The sequence below is a fragment of the Taudactylus pleione genome, unplaced genomic scaffold (genome assembly GCF_031769625.1).
Source record: "Taudactylus pleione unplaced genomic scaffold, aTauple2 ptg000191l, whole genome shotgun sequence".
NCBI classification, from domain to species: domain Eukaryota; kingdom Metazoa; phylum Chordata; class Amphibia; order Anura; family Myobatrachidae; genus Taudactylus; species Taudactylus pleione.
This window is the reverse complement of record NW_028284593.1, coordinates 3,842,448-3,866,318: the sequence shown is the minus strand read 5'-3', so window position 1 is coordinate 3,866,318 and position 23,871 is coordinate 3,842,448. Positions and strand designations below refer to the sequence as shown.

The 23,871-nt window shown below is 41.7% G+C and overlaps 2 protein-coding genes and 1 non-coding gene across 4 annotated transcripts in view; 1 reads left to right on the top strand and 2 right to left on the bottom strand.

Moving 5' to 3' along the window:
• Window positions 1-1,952: 1,952 nt before the first annotated feature.
• On the bottom strand, window positions 1,953-14,194 carry RANBP1 (RAN binding protein 1). The gene is made up of 6 exons (XM_088476684.1): window positions 13,989-14,194; window positions 11,430-11,566; window positions 8,769-8,926; window positions 7,007-7,135; window positions 4,585-4,650; window positions 1,953-3,376 (listed from the first exon to the last, which is right to left on the bottom strand). The coding sequence occupies exons 1-6, from the start codon at window positions 14,001-14,003 to the stop codon at window positions 3,246-3,248; spliced, it is 636 nt and encodes a 211-aa protein (XP_088332810.1). The 5' UTR covers window positions 14,004-14,194; the 3' UTR covers window positions 1,953-3,245.
• LOC148519312 (small nucleolar RNA SNORA77) lies at window positions 4,459-4,546 on the bottom strand. The gene has a single exon (XR_015878952.1). It is a non-coding gene; the product is annotated as a small nucleolar RNA SNORA77 (small nucleolar RNA).
• The window catches only part of TRMT2A (tRNA methyltransferase 2A), a 53,395-nt gene continuing 43,706 nt past the window's right edge, over window positions 14,183-23,871 (top strand). Inside the window, exon 1 of one of the 2 annotated variants that reach the window (XM_088476683.1) lies at window positions 14,183-14,427. The gene's annotated coding sequence lies outside the window, so the exon portion shown is untranslated. The remainder of the gene's footprint in view (window positions 14,428-23,871) is intronic. The other variant, XM_088476682.1, reaches the window with a different exon arrangement.

The following is a 23,871-nucleotide window of genomic DNA, read 5'->3' as shown; positions in this document are numbered from 1 at the left end:
ACAGACTATTCCTAGAGTACTAATGTTACACCTACAGACTTACAGCACAATAATTCAGAACTATAGTGAAGGACTGCCTATTCAAATGTGAAAATAAACAAAAACTGTACAATGTTCAAAGGAAACCATTGCATACAAATAATGGGATATTTTAAGTAAGTTATACTTTTGTACTAAAGGAATATTTAATTTTTTTGGTTACTTTGCCAGATTCCCAAGAACCTTGCCTTTTTTCATCTACAAGTGGTAGTAGCAGTTAACTCAGGAATAGCACAGCAATTCCAAATCTCCCATTCCGTGAAAATTCAGTCTTATCGGTGAACTATGACTGATTTTAATTTGCACACTCATTTAGGATACATGATCTCTCTAATGCTGCATACACATGGTACAACCTGCACAACCAAAGATATCGCCGATAGATTTCCCACCAACTTTCTGTAGTGCAGGGCAAACGATTTTGGGTATACACACACGTAAAGATTTTCTGCCCACCATCCAACTAGTTGATTGGTTGGAATGAAAATCTGGTAACTTCTGGGAGTAAATGATGATCAGCAATTTGCTCCTAAATGCCAGAAAACAGATGAAAATGGTCAGACAAGTTTGTTAATGTTTGATCTAAACAAATTGTTCATACAACAGTTTTTGTCCATTTTCCGGGGTTTGGGAGCAAATTGCTGATCATCAGTTACTCCCATACCTTACCAGATATTCATTTCAACCAATCGAATAGTTGGATGGTTGGACAGAAAATCTTTACGTGCGTATGCACCTTAACAGATATCTATGATAGATATTTCAGTAAAGTCATGTCTTTACAGGCAAATCTTGACAAAATCGTCCAAGTTGGCCTGCATGTACAGTCGACCATAGATACCGTTCATGCGGGAACGCGCATCGTTGGTCGATCGTTCATTGCATAAAAATGAACGATTTATTGTTGAAACATATCGGTCATATTGTACAGGAAAATTAGTCTTGTGTGTACGCATCATAAGTCTTTACCAACTGGGTATAATACTTGCATTTTAGAAACCAAGAACAGAACGTGTAGCTCAGCACTTTATAGCCTAGCCCAGTGGTTCCCAAACTGTGCGACGTGGCACCCTGGGGTGCCTCAGGTTGGTGGTCAAGCACCAAATCAAATTATTTATGGTCAATGTAATGTAAATATGTGGACAAACAGAAGCGCAAACCTGTCCACCACCACATAACTGAACCCAAGGATGATGGGAAAGACCAATTTACTTCACTACATTATTTTCTGAATTTCTCAATAACAAACTTTTAGCTTAGGGGTGCCATGAGAAGAATGCTGATACTGTAGGCCGCCGTGATTCAAAAGAAAAGTTTGGGAACCACTGGCCTAGCCTACAAAATTATCACTGCAATTTAAGAAAATCCCAATACTTGGAAGGTTGTAAGAGCACTTGGTGGTAAACTGTAATCAAATTAGTTTAGACAGCCAGAATAAATAGATAGATATCTACCCTATCAGTGAAACAAACACATTGCGAAGGGTTGAAACCTTTAAGCCATTACATGGCCATTATTCAAATTGGAAAATTTAAACACTAAGCTAAATGGTTCTGGTAAGGCACATTGCAGCCAGAAACATGACATTTATCTCACACCCCTAAGGAGGTGCACAGGAAACCTTGTGATGCTCAAGGTACCGTACAGGCGAATCTGTACAGCGATATTCAGTGGCTTATGCTGAACTGAATCGGCTCCTACGTGATAACCATGTGTATCAACTGCAAGGACAGAATTGGCAGAACACTGTCTCAATGTTGAATGTTTTTCACACCTACACTAGTAAGATCAATAAATTTGTATCTGCACTATGAAATAGCAATGGGAGTGTATTGAACTGGTCCTAAAAAGCAACTGCATTATTTGTGAGACGGCCAAGTTGACAAACTCAAGGTAAAGCAATAAAGTCTATCTTGAAACAGTGGGTGCATCTTTATTTGTTCATGAAACTCTTGATATAACTAATTATGATGTTAAGAATTAACAAACTTATCTGGAGTTTTATTTACAACAGAATTGCATGTGCATCAATTTGCTCAAAAACTACTGCAGTACTTTATCGACCTAAAAAAAAAAACAAACAAAAAAATTCCACCACAACAATGTAACATCCAAGTCGTCTTGTCAGTTAATACATATGCTGTGATTGGCACTCGCCTCTCAAACATAGGCTGTCCTATGAACTAAACAAAACATTGCCCTGGACAGAAGTGTGTTCAATTAGATTCTGTATACCTCATCCAGGGTGACTGTTCATGTGTTAGAAGTGCAGGAACCATGCAATGAACTTTAGTCAGCAAGACAGACTGGAGAATTCAAGAACAATGGTAAGCATTCAGCTGTAAATAGCCATTGGAGCCAATCGCCAATTGTGTTACAGGTAATTGTTTGTTCGAGCCACTACTGAAAAAGAAAAACTTTACAGGCAATTCTCTTTGCCATAAAACAAGCATTAAGACATTGTTGAAATTAAAATGCAAGTCTTTCAGGCACAGCTTTATACATCAAGAATGTTCTTTAGTTCTGAAAGTACATTCCGAGCGATTTAGATTGGCATTACTGACACTGAAAAGTATTTTAAAGATATGCATCTCTTTCCATCAAAGGAAAGAAAGCCAATGACACCAGACAATCCATTCTTTGGCGATCTAGCACCAAGAGAGAAACACTCACAGGTATTGTGAACATACGGAAATATAATCTAACGCGTTCACATTAACGATATGCCACTTATGAAAAGCCACCAGATGTATTCATTCTCAGCTCAAATTTATTCAATGAAACAGTGTCATCCTAGCAGGGTCAAAACAAAAAAGTAACCCATTCAATCCTTCCAACTGAAACACCTCTGAAGAAATATGATGAAGTGTATTATATCGCCACTTGTAAAGGGCCACACCCATAAAATGTCCCTAGCCAAGATATAATACTTGTATACTTAACCATTATAGATTCCAGTCCCAACTTTAGTACACATTTTCAAACTGGTTTTATTTGTTACTTTGGATGACTATAAATAAGTGTTTCCACTATGGAAAAAGAAAGTGAACACAGTACATTTTCATGACTGGGGAATGGATTTGTTTCTGAAGAATTCTTCTGAAGGGCAAAAGCTTAGAAAAAACAACCTGAATATTTAAACTCAGTACTTTTTCCTTAGTTATAAAGTCCCTTGTAAAAAATAAAAGTACAAGACTCTAAATGATTTATTGCTGGTCTCCTGTTTTTTCTTGCTTGATGTCCACCTCTTTGTTTCGAACCTTGCTCTCCTCCTTTACAGACAGTTCTTCTAGTTTTTCTGCCACTTTGTCGGCACAGTCATTTTTGGTCGAGTCTTCTGCAAAGAAAATGTGATAGTCATGTGACCATTACATACAGAATATACTGCACAAGCAGCAGCGCAGAGCTACCCCTAGTTAGTACTAGCAACCCTGGCTGGGTATTTACTTTCCCAAACCAAACAACTAATGGTAACCTAGGGAAGAGTTTTTGTTTTTTTCCTAACTCTGATTCTCTTTGCCATGTATTGGAGGAATTTGCTCTGTGGGAATAGCTTATTTCTTGAGCATACTGCTTTGGTGTGTGAACAAAAGCAAGGGTTTCCTGCTATATATTGCCCACCCTGTATTAGTGAGCAAGGTACTGACTGAACCTCGACACATACTGGAACTCCCCTCTAATCTGACCTCTAGGGGGCACTTGAGAACTGGTATCGGGGAGCCATGAGGTAGAAGTATCAAGCCTTCTAAAGAGTTAAGTTGCCCATAGCAACCAGTTTCTACCCATCATTTTAAATAAGTTAGTTGATTAACGCTAGAAAGAAGATGGTTGCTATGGACATTTACCCCACTCTTTAGGATGCTTGACACATCTCCCCCATTCAGGTCTATGGCAAGCATGTAGAATACTAAGACGTTTGCACGGAAGTTAACAGACCATCGGGGAGCTGTACCTAAGCCTTGAAAAGTGAAAGTGGAGAGTGATAAAGTACCAACCAATCAGCTCCTGTCACTTTACAGGCTGTGTTTGAAAAAATGTCAGTTAAGTGCAGGTTTGTACTCTCTCTGCCCACTTGATCACTTTTCAAGGCTTAGTACACCTTCCCCCATACATTTAAGGCATTTGACAACAAAGAACTGTACCCTACAGCTAACAATCTAAATCTGACATGGTGTACTATAAACCCTTACATCTATATCCCACAGACTACACAGCAGTATATAAAACCAGACGGCAGGAGAAACACACCATAAGCAACATGTGGTGCTCAGCGGAAATTGAGCATAGGAATGCTTAGATTTGCTAACAATGGATACACAGCAAAATGCACAAATTACGATGCAACTAGCCATTGATAAACATTACGGAAAAACTTTTCATATCCCATTATCAAAACAAACAGATTTTCCCTGAAATAGAAAATGTGTTGAAATGATCTTGGTCTTTATTTAGCAGACAGAAAAAGTGCCATAACTGGAGGCTGCAGTTGAGCACAGAGTGAGTCTGCAAAGAGTCAGGCAAGAGAGCTCATTCATGACTGATTACCTTTTGTATCCTTCTCTTTTACGTCACTTCTACATTCTTCAAACTTTGCTTTGAACTTCTGGGCATCTAATTTTGAGAGGAAAACCAGCAGTTTACACCATAAAAAACCCTTGCAACAAACCCCAACATTTACATTAGAGCCAATACAATTAGTTAGGCAACACAGAACAGTGAATTATGTAAATCTTACAAGTAGTTCAATGTGAGATACATAAACAGGACTTTAAATTGACATTCAGTTAACAAGACAAACTATTCATAACTTCTTTGGCATGCCAGAGTGTACAGACATTGCCAAAAGTTTTGAGAATGACAAAAGTATTGATTGTCACAAAAAGTTTGCCGCTGAGGGGATTCAGAGAAAATAACTTTACCCCAGTCCTCAGCAGTCCAATCCCTGTACCTTTTACAGAATATATGTCTGTCCCTGTTTTTCCTGGAGAGAAGTGGCTTCTTTGCTGCGCTTCTTGACGCCAGGCCATCCTCCAAAAGTCTTCGCCTCACTGTGCGTGAAGATGCACTCACACCTGCCTGCTGCCATACCTAAGCAAGCTCTGCACTGGTGGTGCCCCGATCCTGCAACTGAATCAACTTTAGGAGACTGTCCTGGAGCTTGCTGGACATTGTTGGGCGCCCTGAAGCCTTCTTCACAACTATTGAACCTCTCTCCTTGAAGTTCTTGATGAACTGATAAATGGTTTATTAGGTGCAATCTTACTAGCAGCAATATCCTTGCCCGTGAAGCCCTTTTTGAGCAAAGCAATGATGACAGCACGTTTCCTTGCAGGTAACCATGGTTAACAGAAAAAGAACAATGATTTCAAGCTCCACCCTCCTTTTAAAGCTGCCAGTCTGTTATTCTAACTCAATCAGCATGACAGAGTGATCTCCAGCCTTGTCAACGAGAGTCACTGACATGTCGTCAGCTGGTCCTTTTGTGGCAGGGATCAAATGCCGTGGAAATGTTTTTGGGATTAAGTTCATTGTCATGGCAACGAGGGACCTTACAATTAATTGCAATTCATCTGATCACTCTTCATGACAATCTGGAGTATATGCAAATTGTCATCATAGAAACTGAAGCAGCAAACTTTGTGAAAACAAATACTTGTGTCATTCTCAAAACTTTTGGCCATGTCTGTATACCACATTAACCAAGAGGAATAACAATGTGTCTGCCATCTTTTAGCTGTTGTAGATTCTGTTCTGCTACTGTTGCTTGTGTCCATTGTTCTACTTGCATTGTATTTAAAATACAATGTAATTTTATGAAGTCTCTAAAAACAATGAAAGAGCAAGATGGCAGACTAAAGCATTTTCTTTTATTAAGTAGTTAACCTTAAAATATTGTAAGTTATATATACTATTAACTTAAACAGTTTAAGATTACTGGCAAGAAATGTGTGGCGTTACTAGGTGCAGGGTAAGTCCAGGATTGTGAATGGTCAAAAGACGACAGCTGGCAAAGAGATAGCAAAAATGCCAGTGTGCGCACAACGTAATGAGGGGATATAAACACCATATCTGACATTCATTCCCCTCTGCTGGGCCAAATTAAGCACAAGTTTAGTATCCCATTAAAGTTACACTATTGGCTATTTGTACACAATATGTCCCATCACCCTAGCTACAGCAAACAAGGTCTGTATGGCTTTTAAGCAAGAGACTATTGCTTTTTTCTTTTATTAGTCCTCCTGCTTACACTCACCCTCCACCAACATGTAATGGCTGCTAGAAGTAGACTGTTCATTAGAACAGAACCAGCAGAGACGCAAGGAAACAGCCCCCCAATTTTCTCAAGCTGGTAGTGCAGTTTTAACTGAGTTACTAATGCACTAATCATAAATGAGTTACTATTTCCTAAAAGAATTGAACACCGATGGAAAGGTCAATTTACTCAGCACCAACTGACACTAAGCTAAAGACACAAGCGCACAATAATGCTTGTACTGTAGAACCACTGTTAAGTTGGCCATCCACTATACAACTTTGTCAGATATCTGTCCAATCTGGCTGGTTGGAATGAAAACCTGGTAATGTATGGGAGCAATTGACAGTCGATCATATGATTTTAAACACTGAAAAAGGGGACAATTTTTTTTTTTTCAAATTGGTTAAAATTTGTGTGTTTTAACCAATTTGTTTGCACAACCATTTTTGTCAGTTTTCCAGTGTTTGTGAGCATAATGGGCAATTGTCATTTGCTCCCATACATTACCAGGTTTTCATTCCAACCAGCCACATTGGAGAGAAAACTATATAGTGGGTGGCCTGCTTAAGTCTATTGAGATAAAGCATCTGGTTATAAAACCAAAAATGATTTCTGTCTGTTCATTTTAATTTCAAGTAAACTTAAAATTGTGTCTTACAAATTACATCACATTCACAAGTAAACTGACTGGGTTTCATTTGGTGTACTCACTTTCCGCATTTAAAAACCGAATAGCCAGCAGCTCAGGTTTCGGAGCTTCATCTGCATAATCTGCATATGTATTCCAGACCCATGCCCGGTCACTTCCAGCATTGGGTTTCAGCTCCATGGAAGGTGTAACTGGAAGACAGAATAAGCTTCATTTTCACATTGTACTATATTATGACCTGAATCCAACATGCAGTCTTTGGATGTCTGCCAAATCAATTAGCAGTTTATTTGCTGTTTGATTACTGGGTGAGATAAGTTAATTAAATTACTTGAGTACTTAAAACAAGTTTTATAAGCTATGAAACTTTAGCCCCACAGCCACATGCCAACTAGGGAAAGACAGTAGGATTACAACATCGTAATCGTACCATCATTCCCCATCCCCTGCAGTGCCTACAATGAACGATTAAGTGTCATTCAGTGTAGGCACCCTCCATCATCCCCGAACATGGCCAATCTGTCATTATCGGCAGTTTGACTTGCATGTTCAAGCGATGATTGATGTCAAACAGCCAGCGGTAGCGCACATCGCTGGTGGTTTCCGACATTGTAGTGCATGATCAATAAGCGATTGCACGATTACGATGTCGTAATCATGCAATCGCTCATTAATATTGCCTAGTGGATGTGCCCCTTTACTTTCTGCTGACTACCACTCTAGCAGTGTATTAAAGCATACATTTTGCTAAAAAAGGCTGTTCACTAACGTGCAGTACTAATAGTCTATAGGTTCAAATATGAAACAAATTGTATAAAGAATCCAAATACAAATGAATATTCCGAAGAAGGGCACTCTAGGTCGGTTATGACATACAAGTGAACCCCCTTAACAAAATATATATTTAGTAAAAAAAAAGATCACATGTTATCTGCAAAACCTACAGCAAATCTAAACCTTAGATACCCAATTTCACAAATATGCAAGTTTAGACCAGACAACATTACGTGGTTTTACCTGTAACTAACGTATCATTTTACACCATAACTGACCTAGAATGTCCTTCTTTGGAATAGTCTTTTGTTTTTACATTCTTTACAAAAATTTATTGTGCGGTTCTTAATTTTATATCTGGTGCACGTCCAGAATATTTAGTTTTTTTTATACTATTTTATAAAGATCATCATCACAGATTCAAATAAATGTATTTTTTTCTGGATTACCAGTTGGTTGTTATATTTGTTGTGGTTTTTTGTCTATTTAGGTTCAGACTATGTACAGAAGGTTTTAATAACAAAATACCATATCTAGTGATTCAATGCACCATATATCTATTCCTTTTGGGCCATATGATGCAAGACAGCTGGCGTGATATCTGGACTGCATACTTTTTACCTTAACTTTTCTATATTTCCCTAATTTTTGCATCTAAGTTCAAACAGTATGTTCCATTTTTACCTAAATTTTTCATCTTAGTTCACTTATAGTGTACTAGGTACTTAGAATTTGTACTCCAGCACTAAGTAGCAAAGTTGGTGGCGCTATTTTAGGGTAGGCGTGTGCAATTGTGCATTAATTAAATGGCTCCATTAAGAAAAAAACAAACAAAAAAAAACAAAAAAACTGATAAGATAGATATCGCTCTCAAAAGGTAAAAAAAAAAAAGTTTGTTAGTGAAAATTGTTTATTAATTGTGCGGATGAAAGAAAAACCCTCTCGAGAGCCTAGGAAGGTTACTTAAGTGTACAATAGTTACAATTGAACTTTGGGCATGAACACTTTTCCAAATCGTGGTTAGTAGCGCATCTGAGAACTACTGCTTACCATAATGATTAGCGCAGATTTTAAGGGTCTTGTCTCTCCTCATCAAAAGGCGTATTGTTCCTTTCTCCTTGTGTCTGAGCAGTTTAACATCACCAGTGCCTCTTTCTTTCCACTCTGGTGGGTCATTTTCAGAAGCAAACCGAAACAACTTTGCTCTCCTGCAAAATGTGCAATGGGTTACAAGTAATACTTATCCCATTGCAAGATATTATCAAAGTGCATAAGCATCATGTATAAGAGAGGAAGCTTTATATTTCAGATAATGTAATGCAAATTTTACCATGGTAGGAATGTAGTACAGGTTGAGTCTCCCATATCCAAAATGCTTGGGACCAGGGGCATTTTGGATATCGGAATATTCCGTATTTTGGAATAATTGCATACCATATTGAAATGTCTTAGGAATAGGACTCAAATCTAAACACAGGATGCATTTATGATTCATATACACCTTATACACACAGCCTGAAGGTAAGTTTATTCAATATTTTCAATAATTTTGTGGCTCAAACCAAGTTTGTATACATACATGAAATTCATATTTGTGTCATATACAGCTTATACACACAGCCTATAGGTAATTTTATACTTTATTTTTAATAATTTTGTGTCTTAAACAAAGTTTGTGTGCATTAAACCATCAAAAAGCAAAGGTTTCACTATCTCAGTCATGCTAAAAATATTCCGTATTTCGGAATATTCCGTATTTCGGAATATTTGGATATGGGAGACTCAGCCTGTACTGCCATTAATTCCCTGGTGTTCAAGGAGAAAATTAGCAAATATTTCATCTATAGGATCCGCCATATTTACCTCCATGAACATGTGGTGTACTTCAAAAGCACTGGCTATTACACCCCCTTCTGGCATTTTAGTGAATTGCAATGCATTTTCACAGAATATGAAGGAATACTCAGCATTTATTTACAAAAGCTTCATCATATTCTATTGTGCTTTACAATTGGGAACAAAAGCGTAACAAAGCGAGACTCGGTATTAACAAGAGGACTCTTCCCACAAGCTTGCAATACTTATCAAAACATGTTCTCATCACATTTATACAAATGTCAAAAATGAACAGCAAAAGTGTGGTTTGTTTTACCCTCTGTTGATAAAGCGGTTGTCAGGATTACCACAGATATGTTCAAGATAGTGTTTATTTAGAATAGGAATACAATCAAGTGTTAGGAGAGAAGTTTAGATTCACTGCAACTGAGTAGAAAGGGCACCCTGGCATAAAGACCTTAAAACAGGGTTTAAGGGAAAAGAAAAGTCTAAAATTAAATTTAGTGGGAGGATCCAATTTTAACATTGAGGGGCTTTTTAGAAGTTATATGTAAAATAAAACAGTTAAATGTCTATCCTGCTAGTGAGTTATGCTAGATACGTCATATGACCTCACATCTTCATATGACTTCTGAGAAATAACAGAAAGACTTAGGGGCTAGATTTACTAAGCGGATGATTCTCGGAAGATTTGACTCCTAAATTTAAAACTGCAATAATAAATGCAAAACTCTCCTGATTTTGCACTTACTATTATGGTTTAAAATTTTGGTCTTCTAATCTTACAATCATGTTTTCAATGCCCACAATTTTACTACGTGCAGACAGGAAAGACCTTGGACAGTTTGGTTTTGGGTACAGTTTCTTGCCAGGTTAAATAGATATATCCCCCCCCACCCCCCACTGCTGGACAAAATATGGAAGACTTGCGTGGCTCAAAAAATCTATAGACTGGACAAAACTAAACAGCACGGAAGAGGAGGTTAATTTGGTAATCTTTCAGTAAGATGTAACTAATGTCAAATCTTAGCATTTCTGCAACAGAGATCTTGTTAATATATCAACTAACATCTTGTTAACTTTGACACTATCTAATAGTCTCATAACAGCAAAAGAAAGGAGCAAGTTGCTCATGGAATACTACAATGCAAGGAATACAAATGCATTAACTTTTCTGCATGCAGGGAAAATACTGTCTGCATTTGCATGTAGTGAGCAAATACTGGACAGCTTTGTTTTTACAATGAAATTTTGAATTAAGCTAGGACATGCCTTTCTCAGCTATAAATCTTTCTGCGCATTTTAAATTTCCCTCACCATGGTTTTGCTAGTGTTCCAACTAGGCTGTATTAGCAGGACATCGCGCACTGGCCGATTTTAAAGTGGCAAAATGAACCCTGCCCTTATAGTGGCGCCTCGCTAAAGCAGCTTGCCCTGTGCCTTCCACACCCACAGGCCGCAGTGTCCCACGGGTGGGAAAAGTTGTGGTTACCGAACACCGCTGAGCGAATAGATGCCATGCGCATTTCATCTATTCACAGTGAGCAGAGATCTTCGGCAAAAGCCAGGCTCCTACCTCAAGTGCTGGGCACAGCCCCAAAGTGTGATAAATTGGGGGAACGTCACAGGGACACAACCCCTCCCCAGTCGGCCATGTCCCATTTTCGGGAGTGCACACGCAGAGAGTCCCTGTCCACACCTTAGCGCACTGACCTCGGTCTGGTGGGAACAATATTTTGCCATGGTGCAAATTGCTCCTTGATTTTGCGCTCAACTCTGATCAGGACCATATAGTGTGAAAACGTCCACCTACAACACGTTTGTGAAGATTACAAAATTAATCTTAATACGAGATCAAGCCACATCTAGACTCACATCTTAAACAGCTCTTCCTCATCCTCCTCGAGTGTTTTAATCTCCTGCTCAGGCAGTGAAACAATGGGTTCAAAGTGAGGATCATGATTGGGATCTTCTGTGTTTTCAACAGAGGTCTCATGCTCCTCCTTTGTTTCCTGAAATTCAACACAGATACAACTTAGTATGTAGACACTGCCAGGCAAAACATACACCTTTCTCACATTAGAACAATAATTGGACGTGCATTCTGCCAGAATTTTCCGATTTCAAAGTTATAATTAAAGTATATGAAAAGAGGGATTCATTGAAATCTATCACAAGGTGCTTCTTTGGGTGCTGGTACAACTTAATTCAGTCTGTTACAGGATAGAATGAATATAAATATAACATTTCAGTCCTCCTCAACCTATAGGGCTTGCAAACATTGATGTTTTTCTACTATATAAGCCATTCACTTGTTATGCCTAAAAGGAAAACAAGTGTAATTGGAATTGTGATGAACCAGTGCTCGGTCAACAGAACCATGATTAAAAGGCAAAAGCAGCTATGCTTTAATAGGATTTTAACTACTTATTCACGTGGAACTAATCAAGATAGTATTGTTTGGTAGGGAACCTAAAGGTTGGTACACTATAGCGATATCTGCAGATCGAGTGATCTGCAGATATATCTGCAGATGACGGTCCTTCATACACACTGAACGACCATCATCTGCATGCTGCATCAAGTCGGGCCGTCCTGGGGGCATGGCGTAATTGTGGCACTCGTAGCCACGCTCCCTTCAAAAAAAGAAAACATTTGCGGCGCTGCGCACTGGGGAGGGGGTGCTGTGTGCCCCTCAGCCCAGCACATAGACAATGAGGGAGTGTGATCAGAGTGATCACTCCCCTCCTTTGGCATAGGAGACTCTGCGGCTGCTGCTTTAGCAGCCTCGGACAGTCTCCCAGTGCAGCCCAGCACACAGCAGCGTGTGCCGAGTTGCGGTGAACCCAAGAGGGATGGGTAATTAGTACCCGCTCGCAGCTCCCCCCCCCCCTCGCGGCACCAGTGTTCAGGCGATAGACTGATCGCCCGTACACACTTGCCGATGAACAAGATATGTCTGTTCATCAGCTGTGCAACACAGCCAATGTGATATCTGTGAATGACGTCGTTCAGACACATCGTCTGTACACACTGGCCGACGGGGGCACGATATATTTGCCGATCAATTGATCGGCCAGTGTGTACCCAGCATAACACTTTGTTGCTTATGCCCCATTGCTTATTCTGAGTGTTATGATTGCTAACGCAGCAATGTATATAAAACAAGTCCTTGTCCTGTAAGTCACTGCTTTCTTGTTTATATCATTTTTAAGGCGCTGCAGAACACTTGTGGCGCCATATAAAGGATAATAATCTAGCATATCTAATGGCAGCAGAGAAAACGTATATTGCTTTAGACTAGTTGTGCATACACACGGTACAATAAAAATGCACGATATGAATGATGATATTGTGCATTTTTGGGTGCCCTCCAACCCACAAACCAGTGATGCGTGGGGACGTATGGACGATAACGATATAGTCCATTGGCCGTACATGCAGGCCAACCTGGTCAATATCGACCAGGTTACATAGGGACCTGCAATAGTTGATCGCAGGTCACTGGCCCATTGGTGATGGTGTGCTTCGATCATCCAGCACACCGGGAAGGTGCAGGGAGATCGTTCAGCGATATCGTTAACACTGACGATCCTCCCATGAGTATGCACCAGAAGAATGACTGCATATTCTCAGTTTCCAAATAGAAACTCAGAGAGCCCACTTTACTCAACCCTTGCTTTGAACGTCACAAGTCTCTAGTCTTCAACAGACAAAGAAATGCCTTTCCCACCAAGAAACATGTTATAAAGTAATAGGGACCACAGATGTCTTGGTTGTGACATTATTACCCTTAAATACTGTGGCAATTTACCTGGAAAAGTGCAGGAAAATTCTATATAAATGTATTGGCTACTACACTGGCACTGATGTTGTTACTACAATGAATTAGATGCAAACAAATCACAATTATATACAGTATAAACAGAACTTAAGATCAATTTCAGCAAATTGCTTAATACAGACAATAGAAAGTAGTGTACTTTCCGTAAAGAATTGTCCTGTACATCCAACTGCACGAATAGAGGATGGATGAGCCTGAGAGCGTATGGGGTGATCTAAGGAGGTCAAATTAGCAGCCATAGGGGCTGTGCCAGATCAGGCAGAAGAATCACCACACACCGACACACTTTGGGATGCGCCCATACGCCCACTATACACACATTTTATATTTACACCCAGGCTGAAGACGCAGGTGGAGGAGTCCCCCGCCCCGGCTATTAGCCCCTCAGTCGGGCAGAGCAGTTGGCAGCCCCCGGCCAGCAGCGCTCCCTGCGCCGCCAGCCACACATCACCCTGTAGCACCACGAGAGGCGGCTCCGTCCTAGGCCCCCGCCCCATCACCCCTAGACCGGCCCGACGAACACACTGGTGCAGCCGATGCCCCCGGGCCAGGCGCGGTGGACGGGGAGAGAGGCGGCGGCCTGTTCCTACCTTGGTGTCGGCCATCAGACGGAGGATGGGGGCAGATTGCGCGGCTGTGCTGGGGGATCCCTGGATGTGGAGCCTCGTCCGTGGTTTCGCGCTGTTTTTCCTCCCTCCCACCGGCCGCACGTACAGACGTATCCTGTGCTGTACGCAGCGTCACCGCCCCCGCCCCGAAAACGCTAGATCCGTACAGTGACGTCACATCCGCTGTGTGAGAAGAAGCGGGGTGATTAATTGCGGCGTATCAGTAAGCGTGTGTGGCTGTATTACATATCGCTCGGTCCCGGGTGGCGCTGCTGTTGCTGGTACCTTGAAGTCGGTTTAAAAAAAAAAAAAAAAAAACTACAATAGGTGTAAGGGAGCAGCTTCCGGTCCTGCGGTGTGACGTCAGTAACATGGCTGCCCCCATGTGAAGTACTCATGCAGCAGCTCAGACACCAAGCAGGTAACAGAATAAGCTTGCGGGGCTGCTCACCTTTCTGTTTCTCATTGTGTTCATTATGTCTTAATTAACGAGATATTGGCCCTGTCAGGTACTGTTTTCCCATAGTGGCAGTAGTGTTATTAGGGTTTAGTGTCGCAGAATAACCGCCATATGTATTTATAGGATAGAAGTGTGCGACCTGTGAGTGCATGTTATGCTGTCACACAGCTTGTTGTGTTGTGTTTTAGTCCCACCAGTAGCCGTGTTTTTGGGGTCCATGTAAAATTCTATTCCATGTAAAATACCAAATGCACACACTTAGAGCAAGGTGCAGACATAGGGGTGAATTCAATTAGACCTCGCACTGCGCATTCCATTTGCAATTTCCAAACTCGCATTGATTTTTCACAGGAAATTTGTGGGGGGGTTTTGTGTGCACTTCCTGAGCATGAAGAGGTAGGAAAAATATCTTAATGTTAAAATGTGCAGACACAGTGCAGAACCTCTGGTACACATCTCCCAACGGTGGGATATTTATAATGGATGCAGGGTGTGTGGTGTAGCAGTGCTGCACAAATCATCGGGAAAATGGTGGTGTGGTGGCCAGTTTCCCAGCATTTTGCGCATGCACAGTAGAGAAAAATTGCAGGGAAAGTGGCTGCCGTGCCATTTCACTGGAGTCCTGCGCACGCACAGTAGACTCTGGAACAGCACCAGAGTCTACTAGTGCTCACTAATGTGCTGCCAACTAGAGAGGGAGGGGCCTGGACAGAGACTGCTCACGGGCCCCTCTCCTCTGTTAATACACCACTGCCTCCCAATGGAGGGAATTCAATTTAACGCAATGTTGAATAGCCGCGGGAGCTAGCTCCCGCAGCTATTTAATACACCGCACTGTTTGGGCGCGCTAAGGATTTCTTCTCGCACACCCCCTGGGGATGCGAGGAGAAATCAGACCAAAGTGTCGGGTGCGCAGCAGCTTTTCTGCTTAGCGCGGTGCTAACAGCCATGCGCCCGGCACTTTGGTCAGAGAATGCCAGTTAACGCGCCTTAACACCGTTGTTAAGGTGCGATAACCGACATTCTCCGAACACACAGCGTGGTGTATTGAATAGCTAAGGGAGCTCACTCCCGCGGCTAATCAACATTGCGTTGATTTGAATTTCCCCCATTGAATAGTTACACACTTGGGAAAGTTTAAATGGCATAATTTGACCAGTAAAGAGTTTTCATGTGAATTTCTCTAAAAAAAACTTCATAATGCTATGGGACAGGTATATGGAGGTGTTGCATTGACAGCTTTTAGAGCTTGCAGATGAGATGTAGGTGTTTACTTCAACTTTTTACAAACTTATATAAAAACACTAAAAAAAACGACACGTTTTGCTGTACCCCAAAATCCTAGAAAGACTTTAATTTGCTGAAAAATACTTGCTCTAATTTTTCAATGATTAATATAAAAGTGCAAAAATTATATGGTCCCGCTATCTCAGTTGTCTTTTTTTGGGTCTAGGGTGTTTTCCCCACTTTTCATGCACTTCTCCCAGGTCACATTTTGTAGAAAAGTCGCTACCACTACTGCAAATTGGGATTTCTAATTGAATCTGGCATTTTTTTTGGGTGAGTGCTTTAGTGTGATGTCCATTTGCTCACAAACACTGGAAAATAACCAAAAATGGTTGTTCAGACAAATTGGTTAAAAGTTTAAAACACACAAATTTAGCCAATTTGAACAATTTTTTTTTGCCCTTTTTTCAGTGTTTAAAACCTTATGATCGACTGTCATTTGCTCCCATACATTAACAGGTTTTCATTCCAACCAGCCAGATTGGACAGATATCTGACAAAAAATTGTATAGTGGATGCCCAGCTTTACTATTAATACAATCGTATTTATGCAATTTCTGTTTGTCTAAAATTAGAAACGGTCTGACTGTTTTGTTTCTGAAATATTGATTATATATATATATATTGGGTAACCAGGCGCTATTTGGTATATATAAATTAATTTGTAAAAAAAAATAAACTAAAAAGTTGCTACCCCATAAATAGCTCTAATATTACTATTTGGCCGTAAACAGATGATATATGAGGTGCATTCATACGAACATCAGAAACAGTTTAATACCTTAATATTTTTTATTACATTAATATTTTTTATTTATTATATATATTAGATTGTTTCTGATGTTCGTATGAGCGCACCCTGAGGTGAATTATTTATTCTAGGAGTCACCTCATATATCATCTATTTACTAATCACGGCTTATTTATTCAGTTTATTTGAGGTATCATGGCTGTTTATTAAGGAATCACCACGAAATTTGGACTCTTATGGTAACTTTCCTCCCGAATCCAAACCAAATTATTTTAGGTGCTTAACAAAGGTATAAATAACTATCACAATAAAGATCAGCATGGTACTCTGTTTTATAGTGGAGAAAAAAAAATGAGGTTGACGTTTGATTACTGTTTTCTACGTCATACATAATTTACACCAGAAACCATGAAATTTAAAAACTTAAACATACATGAAGTTGAGTCAACAATCAAATTATTTTCCCCTTGTTTGGATCAGGTTGTAACCATCTGTCATTTTCTTTAAAGTGTCAGCAGACTGTGTATACTGCCTTCCAGTACTTCCTTGCATAGTAGGCACTTCCGCTACACAGAGGACGTGAATCAAAGGAACAAAACACTTATCTCCTGAAGGCCAGGACAACACATTTGTTGATTGGTTTTGTTTCTTGAAATGTACCAGCACATTTTGTTCTCCTCATTACATTGAATAATATACCCAATGTACCAGATGTTATCGTACACTGCTGCTCTGTATGTTCCAGTTTGCAGATCACTTTTTGTGAGACTAATACCCCTTTTACACGACCTAAAAATCCTAGGTGGATACTCACCAACCCAGGTTTTTGGCTTTGTAAATGTATCCATCCAGGTCAAGGGATCTAACACTGGTGCATTGCAGGGTTAGCCACGAGTCGTTCCCGTGGCACATTGCAGTGTAAACAGCGCGACCTGGATCACGATGACTCAGATCATGCCACCCGATTGGCCGGCTTCAGTGGCGCTTGGAGATGACATCTCCAAGCATCCACTGCAACACCGCCTGAAGAGCCAGGTCACTGCAGACCCAGATTCGGTGTGAACAACTTGGGAATATCCTGGGTCGGCGCGCAGTATGAAAGTTGTACGTTCCGGGTCTGATCCGGATTGGAACCCTATTCCAACCCACTGGATCAGACCTGGAACTTTGGTATAGAAGTGGTATAACTGGTTCCTGCTGTCTTCATGTCGTCTGACAAGCGGTATATGTCATCATTACTAATAGGCTGAAATCTGTGATGAGTACGTGTTCCTGCCACAGTCTTTGCTGTTTCTAGACGGCTATGCAGTTTGGTTTTGCAGTCTTGTGTTTCACTTTGTGATACGTAGAAAAACTTTATCAGTGATCGCGCTGAGCAAGAAAAAATGTGGGTCCCTGGGACCCCTCACTTTAAAAAATTGGGGTCCTACCCCACAGTTTCTGGGTCCCATTAGGATTTATACTTTTGAGCTCCACATATGCCATGAGACCACCCCACATGCCCTTTATATATGTTGTTGCACATTAATTCTATTTTTGAAACAAAGGTATGTTACGTAGCAATCTAGCTCTATACTGAGCGGTGTTGCATGTGATGCGCTACTAAGAATGCAATATTTAGGAAAAAAGTAAACTGCCATGTGATACCCATTGTGAAAAGTATTTAGCATGAAGAAAACATGGTATGACTATGAGGACAACGGTAATCACCCAAGTTCTGGTAAATGACACGGAACCCGCCTGTGTGCATCTTGTCTGGTTCAGCCCATGAAGATTATGCTCAATCACAGACTAGATCATGGGTGGAATGCATTCCGCCAGTCATCGCATGCATGCCGGCGTTGGTAACGCAGGTATGCATGAAGATCCCGCAAAGGACCGCTCTTGCCGGTAAGAGCGGCCCTTTGCGATGGAGGGACTTCTGGGTCTATGACCCAGAAGCCCGTCCGGCGTCCTTCTGTGCATGCCGCGCAGGGTGCTGGCAGGGATTGGATTTTTCTATCAGAACTTTGCGGAAAGAAGCACATAGGCTTCTATGGGTAACGCCATCAGGAAGATGGCGTTACCCACCGCAACTAAGTCCCGGAGTGCATATGAGAAATGTGGTCAAACCCGCATTTTCGGGATTTCGCCGCATTTCTCCCCTTCCTGCATCTCGCCCCATGCGTGTGTTATAAGGTGCCTGGACACGGTTTAGCAAAAAATGACAACAATACTCTCTACAGATTAAAAGCTCCCAAAGTGCAACAGACCCACTCTATCTTGACATTCTATGTATATAATATTTAACACACCCTGTCATGGTCCCCAGCCTCCCTCTATTCTGACAGTCCCCACTGCATTTAATATTTATCACACCCTGTTTATCATGCCCCCCTCTGTCCTGTCCTCATACCCTGACTTCTCCCTCTTTTTTTACAAGTTCCCACATCACTACACGTTTTATCCAGCCCCCCTGCGGGGCACACACAGATCCGACACCCAGATGCACACTGGCCGCTATCAGTACAGAATGGAAGGCAGTAAGTTAGTATGTCACCAGGTCCGTCAAAGCTCCATGGGAACAGAGGAGCTGCATGCTGCCACTGCACCTCCACCGAGATTCAACCATGATGTGGTGGACATTATTATTAGTTGGCGTTATTTGTACAGCTGCCTGAGCTGCTCCGTCTAACCACTCGGTCACCAGTGGTGATGAATCATTGAGCAGGGAGGTTTCTAGATAACTCAATCACCCCCCTACGTACATTGCAGCCACCCGCTACAGCACCCGCTCACCCATAGGCAGATTTAGGCCTCATTGGGCCCTAGGCAAGATAGTTGTTATACGTTCTTTACCTGCCTGATTTACTTTACTCTCCTTCACTAACCTCAATATTTTTAACTCCCTAAAAAACCTCACACTTGTTACCCATCTTCACCTCTGCCTCTATACCTAATTTCCTTCGCCACTCAGTTTGGTTGGGGATAGATCCTCTTCAGTAAATGTACCCTGACATCATAATTTATTGTCCACGTGGATATCTATTTGGAATAGTAACGGTGGCGAACGAAGCGAGCCACTAAGCCCGAAGTGTTGCAAGCGAAGGGAGCCTGCGAGGGTACAAGTTTCTACTGTTGGTGACCAGATACTTCATTTGGGAGAAAATAACAGTGCTTTAAGGGCATGGAGCCACACTTCCGCCCTCACTCCACGTTACATCCGGGTACATTAACTGAAAGGGATCTATACACAACCCTCTGATTTTGTGCCTATAGTTCTTTCTCCTCCCCTTACACCAGCCTCTATATTCCTCTTCACCTACATTCCCTATCCAGTCCCTCTTTACCTTGCGACTTCCCCCACCCATTCCTCTCACCCCTATTCTTTACCTCTCTCATTCCTTTTGCCTGCCTGATTCTATCTTCCCAGCCTTCACCAGCATCAATAATTTTAGCTATGTACTTGCGTCATTATCTTCAATCCTCCATCATCCATGTTACCCCCTGCCTTTTACCTACCCTCTCCAACTTTACCCCATCCTCTTCCTCCTGCTGTCCGTTATCGTACACAACCTTATCTTGTGCAGAAACACACACTAACTTACTTCGGCCCCATAAAGGCTCACACTAACTTACTTTGGCTCCATAAAGGCTATATTGCCCCAGTGTGCACACCCTATCCCTCAGCTCACAGGCATGCACGCTCCGCCCACTCACCGTCCGTACCAAGCGGGACCAGGGAGAGGTGAGACTCAGCAAGGGATTACTTACAGAGCGGTCAGAGCAGCAGGGAGCGGAGTGTTGTCGGGTGGGACTCAGAGAAGCATGTGAGGCAGCAGCTTCGTCTAGGCTGTCAGTGAGAGGAGGGGGGGCGGTGCCTCCCTCCAGTTCTCTACTGACCTGAGACTGTGTGGATCGTGGCGGGTCTTTTGTGTATGCGACTGTCACATGCACGCTGATGCCACACATGATGACCTCCTAAGCTCAGCTCACTCCTCCCTGTCTCTCGGCGCCAGTTAAACACCATCTTAATATAAACAAAGAAAAATCTTGATTGCAATGCCGGTGCCGCCTTGTGGATAATCCGCCTCTGCACTCACCCCTGAAGTACTCAGCCCACTCGCCACAGCACAGCATAGGTCTCCCGCTCACGTCCGACAGTACCTGTCCACCATGGAAGCACCTCCACCTTCCAAAGTGCCAACCGCTCACAGCTCACCCCACCCGCTACAGCACCAGTCACCTCCGCAACACCAAACACCTACCTGTTTACACTTCACCCAAGCAGGCTGCAGGGGCCTTCTTCATTCCGGGTCACGGAGCCGCGTGTCACTCCCTGCTGGGGCTCCTCCTAATCTTTTTATAGCCTGTGGCCGGGCATCAATTACTCAATCAGAAGCCCAGGGATTGGCCGCTGTAGCGGAGCGCGTCCCCAGGGACCCACCCATTCTTGAAAAGTGAGTCCCTGGTCCTCAAAAACGGGTAAAATACGTATTTGCGAACACTGCTTTATGCCATGTACATTTTCATTTATACAGGTCCAAAGGTGTCAAGATGTGATGGGTTTCCACTGCTTGCAGACTGGTGCGGGCGGCTAGACGTTTAATTGTTCCTCCAGTGCTGTCACATGGACTCTTACCATGAGATGTGGCAAAAAAATTCAGTTCTGCTTGAATGTTGAAGTCATCCTTATGGAAGCATAAGTTCAAAAAGTTTTTGCCGTTCTTGTATTGTGCACTTAGTACCATCACTAAAGTAGTGACTTACTCCAGTTTTGGTAATAGTATTGCGAAGTGTTTAACTATCGTAATGAAGGCATGCACAGTTATGGCTACATGGTCACGGGTATCCCTTATAACGCACAGACTCACACAGTTTAAAGTGTCACAATCATCTTGCCTAAAATATATAGCAAATGGGTGGAGTGTTGCTTGTGAAGTGTCCCAGTGGAATTCTTGAATTGCATCCTGACACACGAATGAATAATTTTCGGCAAAATCTAGTAAAACAATAGCTTCTGTTTCTGGTCGTATGGTTTCCTTCAACTGGCGTAGTTATTCAGCCTGGGAATTTGCTGTGTGCAGATGGGCTGATGCATCATCAACAGCACTACAAATAACTTATCGGAATTGTTCCACAGTACTAGTGATTGTAACCAATTTACTTTGGTCAGTGTGGACCCACTGCTTATAAACAGTTGTGTCCTCATCATCCATGTCACTATCATGAAAAAGTTTTTCAACTATTTTCTGAAGTGCTTCCAGACTTGGGCATTTGTCACATAGATGAAGCATACAAGTTTTTGAAACTAAAGAACAAACAAGGATTTCAGTTAGGTCATTGTAGTCCATCTTTAGTGGTAGAGCAGCAGCTAATAATTTAAAGTTTTTGATGAGTTTCACAAACACACACTGAATGCATACCTCTTGCAGCACCACTAACACACCACGGTGGTCGTAAGGAACAAAACTTAGACGATTCAACTCGAATGTCTGGAAAACGGTCATTGGGCGGTATTCAATAGTTTCACCCCCTTACGCGCTCGACAGGAGCTATTCAATTGTTGCTCCTGTTGGGTGCGATCAGCTGCTGGTGCACCATTTCAGCTTGCAGCCCCTGCGAGCTGAAATGGGCGAAAGGAGACCTATTTGGGCCTCCAAACAGCACTTTGCGTTCAGCGTGAAAATGGGCATTAATTGATTAGCGCACTGTGAACTCCTGTCACTTTAGACGGGAGATCCGGTCCGCAAAAACAATTGAATACCACCCTTTGAAAGCAAGATAAAGCTCTTTCAAGTTTACTAGGAGTAGCATTTTCTGTTTGTGAATTCGTTATCCTCCTGGAACTTTTACAGAAACAAACTTTTTCTTTCCAGGGCACATCCAAGAATGTTCATCATCTTCGTAAAACTGCTGTACCTGATAAACAATTTGTAGAGGAAGGGCTTTCCCTCTATATTTTTCAGGTTGTGCCAGTATGCCATGGGTTGCTTTAAGTTTTCTTGATTGTTTTACCAGGTGTTCTGTGACATTAAATTCTTCTACAGTCTGCTTAACTGTCCAGCTGTTTGGTGCCTGAGTTAATTTTTGTATTACTTCTTGGCGTGGCACTTCACACTTTTGCTTTAATTCATATATCAGACTCTGTGGGCAGTATTCAATTGTTTCTAACCCCTTTCACGCTCGCCGGAGCTATTCAATTTTGCTTCTGTCGGACATGATCAGCTGCCGGTGCACCATTTCAGCTCACACCACCCAGGGGGTGTGAGCTGAAATGGGCAAAAAGTGACCCGTTTGGGCACCCAAACTGCACTTTTCGTGATTGCGCCCAGCATTTTGTTTGGGGTAGCCATTTTACGCAGCTAAGCCCGACCTCTATTTGTGCGATCAGCGTGATAATCTGCATCAATTGAATAGCGCCCTGCGATCTATCACTTTAGACGCGCGATCAGGTGCGCCAAAACAATTCAACAACCGCCCTGTAAATCATCACAACCTGAACATTTGCTTACTTTCTGGGGTGATTCTAGTGATGTGCTAGGAAGAGACAATATTTGAGTAAGCGTCTTTTAAATGGCTTTACTTGCCTGCTCTTTCTTTCTTTTAGCATATGCCTCCTGGTGTCTTCTCTTTACCTCATGCAATTTCACTGGTGTACAACCAAGCTTTGTAATACTTTTCATTCAGCTCATCTGTTTCTGCAGGTTCAGTTAAACTCTTCACCGGGGATTCAACGTCTTCTGTTGGCATATCTATGTCTGTTTGTTCTTTACAGTTTGACAGTTGAATTCTGCATTTTGAGCAAAGTTTCTGTCCTGGCTTTATAACCGCATGAAGTTGAAACTCACCATGTTCTTTGGTCCACTTTAGTGACACAACTCTTAAGCTTTTTCTGGTTCCTTTTTTTGTGAGACAAGAAAGGATTACAGCATGTTTTCTGAAATTCTTCATACTTTAACAGCAATACCTTTTCATTATGGTAGCAGACTCAGGTTCGAGGTTCTAGAATCACTGTTACTGCATTTGAAACTTCAGCTCTCAGAATCAAGTTATTTTTCTTCATCTGTAAACTGGTCTCTGTTATGTAATCCAGTGGTCTTTGAATAGATAGATAGTAATATGGCAGTCAGTATTTAAAATACTATCAAATGTGCACTTTGGAGTAGCAGCTGCCATGATTGACTATATTTCTGTCTGTCTCGTTCTCTGGAAAGTTTCGGTTTGGAATGGGAATCCCCTTCCCATCAGTTTCTGCCTCCATTTTGTTAACTTTTTTGGTATGGTTTTTAACAGAAAGGTTTCTTGTGTAGATTATGTATGTGGTACAACAGTAGTCGAAGGTCAACTTCATTATTTTTATTCTCCACTATGAAACAGAGTACCAT

Excerpts from the sequence above, each read along its gene's own strand:
- RANBP1 (XM_088476684.1), bottom strand. Across the intron at positions 8,927-11,429 it reads GAGGAAGAGCTGTTTAAGAT|GAGAGCAAAGTTGTTTCGGT; the intron begins GTGAGTCTAGAT and ends CACATTTTGCAG. Across the intron at positions 7,136-8,768 it reads AATCTGCGCTAATCATTATG|TTACACCTTCCATGGAGCTG; the intron begins GTAAGCAGTAGT and ends TCTGTCTTCCAG.